The sequence below is a fragment of the Lepisosteus oculatus genome, chromosome 10 (genome assembly GCF_040954835.1).
Source record: "Lepisosteus oculatus isolate fLepOcu1 chromosome 10, fLepOcu1.hap2, whole genome shotgun sequence".
Lineage (NCBI taxonomy): Eukaryota > Metazoa > Chordata > Actinopteri > Semionotiformes > Lepisosteidae > Lepisosteus > Lepisosteus oculatus.
The window spans coordinates 2505907-2516569 of record NC_090705.1 but is presented as its reverse complement, the minus strand read 5'-3'; the positions used below and the strand labels follow the sequence as shown (position 1 = coordinate 2516569).

Below are 10663 nucleotides of genomic sequence, written 5' to 3'. Positions count from 1 at the left end.
GTAGAAACTAATGGAAAGTTTCAATCTTCAACTTAAAAGAAACTTAAACTGAGAGCAGGTTGTGCTTCTTCACACAAAAAATGTATTAAAATGAATTGAGTGTTGGAGCACTCTTCTCAGGTGTATACCAAAATGGCACTACTATCGCCTTTCAAGAAATGACTGGATGAGACCAGTGGATCAATAAGACTCTAGCAACCAAATGAGGTCAAACAGCCTCCTCTCATTCATAGGACTTCTTGAGTTCATTGTTCATTCATACTGTACACAGAGACTCACCTTAGTCAATGTGTAGTGTATGGGCCCTGAAGCAGGATATACTGTACATTTTAAAATACTTTGTTGAGATAGCAATCTGAATTGTATCCACTGTGTTCCTTCTTGCGTCTCTTTGTAACTATTTTTTTTTGCACAACTCAATAAGGAAATGCACTAATTGCACACTTGAGGATTTCTGAATAGATGCTGATTCTAGAAGAAAATGTTAGTTGACTGTAATACTGCAAGACAATAACATTGTTAAAATACTGAACATGTTCAAGTGCTCCTTTTAAAAAATGTTTCTAAATACCTGTGAAGATTTCACCCTCCAAATAAGGCTGAAGTACCTTTTTCATGCCCCATATAAATTATAGAAATAATTGACACAAACATAACCATTACACTTTTTTGGCCTCATCTCCAAACTACGTGGATAGTAACAGACATTCAGCATTCCAAGGGTTCACAGCAGTCCTGAGAGACACAACAACAAGGAAATCATCTGTCACTATGTTTTCAGGAAAGCACATATTTAATAACCATTCATTTGACCTAGACAGACTGACACAGTAAATTATTGTACCATTTGATCTGTTTCAGACCAAAATCCAGGAATAAAGTTATAAGGGTGGGTTAAGGTGGTTAAAGAATTTAGGACCCAAAACTCACATCACGTTTATAGCTGAACCTGAACTACAGAAACACACAGAAAGCGAAGAAGTCTCCACAGTGCATGATCTAGATATACTGTAACACTTGCCGCAAAGCAAAAAGCATTACAGATGAATAATAAAGAACAATATCCCCCTCTGCCTATCACATGCAGTTTTTGTTATTTCAGTTTACATCCCAGGCATCCATATGAAAGTTTCTTAAGATTTTTCTGCCAACTTAACTTTACTTCAAAGTCACAGCAGGTCTTATGCGTGTTGATGCATTAACACGGACGGGTCGTACTGTATCTCCTGACTGGACAGGGCACTCTGTTGCGCGTATGATAAACCCCACTGCCGCTGCATAATATTATCCAGGATCAGAATGACATCATGGGCTGTGCTCACCAGAAGTGACCACACATCACCCCTTAAATTAGTCTCTTCCTGGCTTCAGATAACTCTATTGTGTTTGGCACATTCCAACTGTATATTTGGTATGAGAAGCTCTATTTGTTTTTTTTGTAACCAGGAAGACAAAACCAGGGTTTCATGCTAGCTATTCTTGTTTTTTTTTTCATCTTGCTGCTGCTTTGTGTTCTTTTTATAACCCTTCGTGGCAGGCGGGCATCGCCCGTGAGGGAAACTGTGGTGGCTGAGGCGACTTGGAGCTGATTATTCAATGTGCTGGAAATTCCTGAGGCTCCCACATGAGCTACGGCCATAATCGATTACAAATATGTGGTCAAATGAGGAAAATAATTTTTTAGTGTCTAGAATTTGTAGACCGAAATTCTTGCTTTTCATTCGAACTGTATTTTCATCACCACTGGAAATGTCATAAAAACACCAGCGGTTCTGATGGGTGGTTGCCTGGGCCTCAGACACTGGTTTCTTCAGGAGTGCCGTTTCAGACATAACAATTTATAACGATAACGACTTCTGTCAGTCAGGATCTGGTACCAGAGAAATGTGTGGCCACTTGGACGTGTTTGACTGAGACAAAGGCTTATTCTACTTCCAGGAAAACGGGGTTGCGTTAGTAGTGTTGGTAGGGCTTCACCTCATGTGACAATTTGAACATTTCTAAAATGCAGGCTAAGGTTTGGTAAAATGAAAGGCAGCAAAGAAATCGCCCCTCACAAAACTCACGAAAAACAGAGAGTTTTCTGACTAACAGATGTACTATAAATACTACAATCTGGATTTTTTGTAAAAGTCACTGATGTGAAAGAGAGCCACTCATCTTTCTATTTAAGGACAAGTAAAGCTTTATTCCCTGCTGAAAGGAAGAGAAAAGAGCCGTTTTTGACCGTGGAGCTTTTTTGCTCCACACACCTGAAGGAGCTCCACGCCTGAAGTGTTTCTTTTCTTTTAGCAAGGAAGAAACCTTCACCCACTCTTTTTTTCTGAAATAAGAACGATACTACTGCTGCTCACCTTGTATTCTGTCTGCTTTACTTCTGACCTACTGTACTACCGCTCTGCTTCACACTGTCCATCGACTCTGTCCCTGGGGGCACTGAGATCAAGATGTTGTCTTCTGTCCCCTCCCTGTTGCCTGAGCTCCTCCTGTCTTTCTCTCCTTCTCCTAGTCCACTCTGCTCATCCACTGCTTGACACCAAAACTCAACCTTCATCAGTTGTTGTGCCTCTTGTGAGCACTCTTTCTCCCTGTTCTTCACTCCTGTGAGCACTCTCTCTATTCTTCACTCCTGTGAGTGGACCTGTCTCCCTGCTCTGTCTCTGATAACTGTGTGACGGCCTCTTATAACATTTCAACTCTCGATTATGTCTCCCCTAACAATCAGGATTGACCATCAGCACTGCTCTGCCTAACAATACAGAAGCAACGTGCTACCATGTGGTTTTAGATGTAATTTTTTGGGTTTAATCACAACTTTTGTACCCTGTATTGTAATATATTGTATGGTATGTCCATAGACTGTGTGTAAAGCCAGAACCATCATACCATATCGACTACCCGCATAACCTAACATTCTGAAACTTCATTATACAAATTGTGGCTGTATATTGTAAACGACCTTGGATGAAAGTGTCTTCTGAATTCCTGATTACACATTAGTACACACATATGTAAATAACCTTGGTAAACCTTGATGAAAGAGTATTTACTTCCTCTCTTGTTTTCTCGTGATGAATGTCCTTGGCGAAAAATACAGGAAATCCCAGGCTCTGTGCAAATATAACAGTGCAGTCTACTTTGTTTCCACAAGATGTCAGCACAGTCCATGAAATAAAACATAATACGGCTAACAAAGAATTATAATGTAGTATAACTGATAGTATTTTTTTTTATCTGTCATACATTCTTCACTGATTGAAAGTACCTACAGCATTAGAAGAATTGACAGACATTCTGTAGCTGTCCACACAGTTATTTGATAAAGTATGAAGCAAATCACATCATTACAAAACAGGTTTTATATACAGTAGCCTTTTTAAAAAGTATAAGAATGCATCCTTTTTTTTCATCCTTACTGAAGAGAAAAAAAAACTACAGTTTACCTACCTTTAGAAGACCTGAGGTAGAAGAACTGTTTGGCAACATTATCACCCTGTCGTCCGACCTGGTCGATGTCAGAAGCTCAGCAAGGCTGGGCCTGTTCAGTGCTGGGATGGCAGACCACCGAGGAAAACCAGTGCTGCTATAAGAGGTGTTGGTGGACCAGTAGGTGGTGCTCTTCTGTTTGCCCACTGAACTGTAGGCATTGCTGTGCCTTAGATGAGAAATGAAAATAAAGCTCCCCTTTATGTCAGCTGGTGTAGTGTAGCGATTTCTCAGTCCTCCAGCTGGTCTGTGGTGTGGTGGGGTTGCTGGCAGACAATGGCTGTCCTGTGTCAAACAGGTGGGAGCTGGACTTTGGTGGTGGGAGAAGGAGGTTCCCTCTCGCATGTGTGGAAACCTTTGAGATCATCTAGTGATAGAATCTACATAAACACAAGGAAACCTTCTTTTTCTCAAGAAGTGTTTTCAGTTAGATTATTTGCAATTATTTTCTGCCCTTTAAAAAAAACAGTTTAAATGATGCACTTTTCCCATCAGGCAATTTATTACTTAATGATATCAAACTAAAGAGCCTTCATTTCTAGGACGACTGTTTAAGTATGGCTTTATTTTATGTGGAGTGTAATTTTTTGTAGTTTTGTATGGTGACGCCAAAGACAAATTTCCACCCTTTTGGAAGGACAATAAAATTACAACTCATAACCAACATTTTGGGGGGAGGGGGCGCACCATCCACTAGGGGGCGGACTAGTATCGTTGTGAGACGGCTATTTCGTCCACCTTCAACAGCACTGTGATGACTCACATTAACGTGAAGAAAAAAGTTAAGACCTTGGATAAACACTAATGCATTTAAATTCCATTAAATGAGTCTGCAAAGCCAGGAATTAAAAACAGGAAGGACTGCTTCCTCCCTGTAAAGCTGGTACAACATAAGCTTTATTGAAATCCTCAAGTGAAGTGTCAAGTCTTTGATCTAATGACAAAGATTGCTTCCTAGCAGTGTGTTTAAGCAACAAAAAATATTTTTATTATGTCTTGACTATGCCCAAATAAATAACTTGAAACTTTTCTATGTCTGCGGAAGTTTTGAACTAACTTAAACTTAACGATCATTCCTGCATTCCAGTGAAAAAACGTGTCTTTCCTTAAAATAGGAAGAGAGGAATTATCCTTCACTGATAACATGTGGTCATGAATGCTGCTGGTCAGAGCTGACAATTCTTGTCAACACCTTTCAGTTACTCTATCAAATGCTCCACTGGTCTATTCATTCATTGTGCTTTAACTAAAGCTGGGCAGCATCCATTCTACTTAATCACTGGTATGTTTTCAGTTTTGTTGAATGTTACACATATTGGTTCCTAACAGAATTCATAACAAACCCTGGACTTCAATGTTGAAAGCACCAGCAGATCCAGTTCTATGTAAAAATAGGTTCGTCAGCAAGCGAACAGTCAAGGTGCAAGACAAGGTTAATTGCACACTGAAAAGAAAAAAGAAAAAATGCAAAAAAAACTAAGCTGTGCAGCCTCTTCAGGCATGCATTTTTAAAGAGAGTATATGCCATATAAAGAGAACACAAATGGGTAAAAATGTATTTAAGGAAGGGAAACTACATCCCCTTAAATTAAAAAAAGATCAAATTAATGAATTGGTCCGAAGGATTTATAACAGATAATGGTGTGGACTACTTGATTCTTTTCCATCACTTGATAATTCTCTTGTGGAGTAAATGTGGACCTGGTACCTTTTGGTTTAATAACCTCTCATTTTCCTGGGTAAGCCTACTTTTACTTTAACACCAGGGGAAAGGGAGGAAATGAGAAGAAGATTTCCATCGCCCTGTGTATGGTCCACTGGGATTCTCCTGAAGTTTACCTTTTCAAGTCCCCCAAACCACTGTTTACTAGAACGGAGAACTGTTGTGAGATAAACAATTTCTGTTTCATTTGCTTTGATGTAAATGGGGAATAAAGCTCTGCTAATAGACTGTGCTTGTTTTTCTAAAAACCTGTCTGGTTTTCAAACATTAGTGGTGGGTGCATGCAGCCTATGTACTGTATTTGTTATTTAATTACAGACTCTTTTAGGGACACACATGAATCTGATATCTTAAAACCTACGTTCAAAGTTCATACATTTTAATTTTCACTCTGGCAAAGAGTGAAAATAAGTGAGAGTGGAATCGTTTGGGTCACCAGAGTAACAATAAATAATTTCACATTGGGTAAGAAATGAAAACTGCGACTTTGTACACTTTGATGTGCGAGACATTTATGTCAATGATCTACAGTAAGTAGCATAGTATTAGCCTACATATACTGTAGTCTTGACGAAAACAACTGGGTTACCAGCAGCATCAGTCTGATAAAATTACTGCACCACAAGCATATGAGCTTAACTGCAACAAGCTCTGGCCCACATGTCTTTTATTGTGGCTTTAGGGGAGACACCTGAACACTTTAATTAACCTTCTCACGTGAAATCAGAATTTACATTAGGAAGCAGATGTTAATTTTACCAACATTTCCGTCATTTCCACACGAAAATACTAATTTCCCATGAAAACACCACGGTCATTTTCATGGGCATTCGAAACGCACATGCTCATGCACTGCCACTAAAAATAAACACTGGCGCAAACTGATCCAGTATGTCGTTTTCTACATTCAGAAATGTTTCTAGGGACATTAGCATTACAAGTCATCTTTTACCTTTTTGTAGTGATAAATTAACCTTCTGAATTTTGGAACCAGAACGTGGATGTGTACAGATCTGTGTACAGACATGACCTTTTATTACCTATGGATGCCTACAGTATAGATACCAGCACTGACCCGAATGTATGGTTTGCTTATAAATGCATTATACATCACATTCCTTTGTTTCCTAGTTCACCAGTGACAAGAGAGAAATTGGTTGTGTCTGTATATACAGTATCTGTACTGCTTTTAGAATTTTAATTGGCAAACATTTAACAAAAAGGAGATTTATTTTTGTTTCAGCATAACAGCACCTATTAATCATAATTTTGCCTCTATCAGATTACCATTTATTTCATCTGATTGAGTGACTTTGAAATATTCTTCATGTTCAGGAAACTACTAAAGAGAAATCACAATATTTTAAGGAACACTTAATTTGTGAGTTTACATTTTTCTCCCAATCAAAACTTGTACCTCCCTATCTTGCATCTACTGTAGGCTTCACTTAAACAGCTATGATGTTCTGCCAAATGTTATTGGACCAAACCAATGTGACTACATGATCATATCTGGACAGACACAGTATATTTATGAGAAGTTCATTTGTTATACTTGTTGATGAAAACAGACATACAGTATAATTTTAAAAGGTTTGTGTATTAGGAAAACTAAGTAGTAGATGGTGTGCTAATAATGAATAACTGAGATAATTATGATAAATTATGAAAGCTTGAACCTGAAAAGAACATTAATAATTAATCAGAACCAAACGTTGATAGAAATATATTGAAGAAACCAGTCTTGCTCAACACTGTTCTACAGTACATGTTTCTCTGGATGAACTGTTCACTTGGAGGTGACCTGTTCTCCCTGTGTTCCTTGCTCCGGGCGCTCCTGGTAGGTTAATTGGCTTCTGGGAAAATTGGCCCTTGGTATGAGTGTGTGTGTGTGGCTGTCTGTGTGTGCCCTGCAATAGACTGACGTCCCATCCAGTGGGTATCCTGCCTTGGGCTCTTTGCTTGCCAGGATAGGGTCCCACACGATCCTTTATTGGATAAAGTGGTTAAGAAATGGATGGAGGTCTGATTATATTGACTGGGAATATTGTGCTGTAAGATAAGATCACTTTATTAGCCATATACAATTTCTTGCATTAGGAATTTGTCTTTTGCATACCCCAGCTTGCGCTCCATGAGACACACAGACAGGGAGAGAAGCTGGGGGTCAGAGCGCAGGGTCAGCCATTTATACAGCGCCCCTGGAGCAGCTGGGGTGAAGGGCCTTGCTCAGGGGCCCAACGGAGTAGGATTCCTCTGCCGGCTGCGGGATACGAACCGGCAACCTTCCAGCCAAAGTGCCACTGCTCCGCCCCCACATGTACGAGGTGCCATGGCTTAAAGAAGGTACTGACTACAGATGCGAGGCCCATGTTCATAAGAGTAGGGTTATCACTCCCAGTGTGTGTCTATCTTCCACTGCGTTTGCGCATGTTGGAACAGATCTTTGACATACTTGGCTATGTATTTTACATGTTGACATACTGCACAGTGCCTTGCAAAAGCATCCCCCCCCCTTTAATAATGTCACCTATTCTTGAATTGCTGATAATCTAACATATAATACATTTTTAAAGTTAATATTTTTTTCTTTCTAGTTTGAGGACATTTATCTCCTTTCACCTGTATAAGTGCTCAGTTCAAGCATTTATGTTTTGATTAAACATTTTCACTTTAAAAAATGTGCATGCATCATTTGGAATTTTTTTTAAAAATGACATCACTGGAACAGGGTGAATACTTTTGCAGGGCCATGTATGTAAAGATGTGACAGGAGTCTACTGACATAACCATTAGTATGTCATACTAATTCAAAATCGAACCAGTTAAGGTTATCTGGTTTAATTTGTGTGAGTACCATAAGTACCAACCCCTTCCCTTTTGTCTGGTTTCATGTGATGTAACAGGTAAAAACTAATGTCTGTAGTTAAAAAGTGATTTGACAGATCTGTAAGCCATTGTGCCACAGGTGATCCAAAACTTTGCACAACATAGGACATTGGAGAAATGAAGACACATCGAACACTGTCTTGCTCGTACCACTTCTTCACGTGTTGAGATTTATTCACTTGTCATGCGGTTTTCCTTATATATAAGTTCCCTATAGAGCCTGCTTTCTCTATACAGTACCCACTTCTAAAGATTCCCACCCATTCCTGTTCTCACACATTCCCCTGGGGAAAGGAGTTCTGTTCTCAGACCCTCACGGAGGAGTACAAAATTAAGGAAAAACACTGAGCGTCAAGATTTTTCCAAAGCTACAGACATCTGAGCACGAACGTAAAAGAGTGTCTCACACATTTATACAACAAACAGCTGTCCAGTCAAGGCTGCTTTTCTGTCCTTGATGAGGGTGCCAGCAACACAAGAAAAACTTTCCAGAGCTTCATTCCATTTTTGTTTGTCCTAGAAAACAAAGGAAACAAACGCCAAATCATTATTTGGATTATAATGTTAAAGGAAAGCCCTTTCTGTTATCATCTGCAACACGCTGATTCCTCTTTCTTTACTTTCAAAAGACATGCTGTAAGCACACTTCTTTGATGAAAACCTTCATGAGAACGAATGTAAGGGTTGTAAAATAATTTGATTGACTGCCTGAAAGTAAGGGGTATTTACTGTACAGTGTGTTTGTATTTACTGTCCCTAGAATAAGAAACGTTGCAAACCCCGGCAAGGTTTGTGATGGGAATGAACGTCACTGAACAGAAATCAAGACATTGAAAATGAGTGGGAACTTCGAAAAGGCCGATTCAGAATTTAGCTAAGACACTGGGCTAATGCCCCTACATTTACAGTGCTGTGGGATCATTACTGATCAAATAGTAAAACCTTGTTTAACATTCCATCTGAAGTACGGGATCCTTATAGGACAGAGGAAAGAGCACCACCTAATGATACATATACGCCACTTTCAGCAGCAACTGGACTTTTCTTAGTGGTCTCCCACACCAGTACTGACCAGGCTGAACCTTGCTTATCTCCCAAGATATGATAAGATCAAGATACAAACTGGCACAACTGTTATGGAAGCTATAATCTTGGATCAAGTTTGTGTATTAATACAGCACCATAATTAAATAACTGACTGTATCCTGTTGACTTTAAAACTTGAAAATGAGAAAGGATCCTTCAAAAGTTGATTCTATTGTTTTATCTATATAATTCAGTTTTCCTATATAACAGCAATATGACAAAGAAAGGTGTATTTAGAATTATATATCTGGGATTATCATGAATCCAATTAAATTTCATAGCAAACCTAATCAACAGCAGAAAAAAATCATTTCTGAACATTTGAAAAGAAGGAAATTACAACAGTTTGCTTTGAAGTGCCTCTGTCGAGTTAATGCTTTTTTTGTGGCCCCTTAACATGAGAAGAATAAAATGCTTTATAGTTTACAACTCACAATACTCTGAAGACCGACATTAGCCACACATTTATAGTCATTTTTATTTTTTAATGAAGTGCAGAGTTTTGCTTTCCCAAGGAGTACTTTAAAATATGAAAACTCCCTCTGTGGTTGTTATTTTTTTATGGTTAATTGTTGTGTTACTTTTCTCCATTTCCAAAGCTATGGGCGGATGGTGTTGATGACTCACGTTTCTCTGCTGTAGGTTCAGAGGCTCTTCTCCACTTGTTTTCATCTCAATTTACACACTAGTGCCTTCCACAATCTATTTTTACAGGACGTTTTCATCTGGAGAACATGCCCAGTAAACACTGTGAACACTTGGGCATCCTACCCTGACTCCTTCCTGCTAGACTATGTTCTATAACCTCAGGATGTTTTCTTTGTTGAGGGTCCACTATCACTCAAAAACATTTACATCACTTCACTGGACTGACTTTCTGCTCTTCCAAGTTTTCATCTAACAATAAAACTGTTGTTTCCACACGTTCTGATCTCTGAAAGGACCACACAAATAACCAGAAACATCTTGTGAATAGACTCCAGGAAGCTTTTGATGCTGTCTTAATGAGTTGATTAACTACATTCAGCCTTATTAATCTTATCCACAAAGAGTACTCATGTGGTTCTGTCACACAATCCAACCAGTTTAAACTGATAGAGTTGTATTCTCTGCCCTTCACCTTAACAGATTCAGAAAAAACAAAACCATCTGCCGAGAAAACACAATATACATCTTTCAACTCGCACGGAAAATAACTTCTCAAAATACATCATATTATTTTGAACAATCGGCCTGTGTACAGAACATGGGAAATTCAAGATAATTAAACATGCAACAGTTTTATCCCAAAAACACAAGCAATCCAGACTCAGAATCAAATTCACCAAGTACACTTAATGTACAACTTATCCTGGTGTGGCAAAAACATGCCACACGTATCATAAACAAACAAGACAATAGATGTCTTCAAGACAGCGCACATACTGTGTAACTAGGAATTCTGGTTTAGCAAAAAGGCAGCCCTGGGAAAGAAACTGA

At 38.9% G+C, this 10663-nt stretch overlaps 1 protein-coding gene across 1 annotated transcript in view; it reads right to left on the bottom strand.

Annotated features, from left to right (window-relative positions):
* Nucleotides 1–8238: 8238 nt before the first annotated feature.
* Nucleotides 8239–10663, bottom strand: part of crppa (CDP-L-ribitol pyrophosphorylase A) — a 53637-nt gene continuing 51212 nt past the window's right edge. The window contains exon 10 of the mRNA XM_015357778.2: nucleotides 8239–8614. Within this exon, the coding sequence (XP_015213264.2) occupies nucleotides 8510–8614 (105 nt within the window). The 3' untranslated portion in view covers nucleotides 8239–8509. The remainder of the gene's footprint in view (nucleotides 8615–10663) is intronic.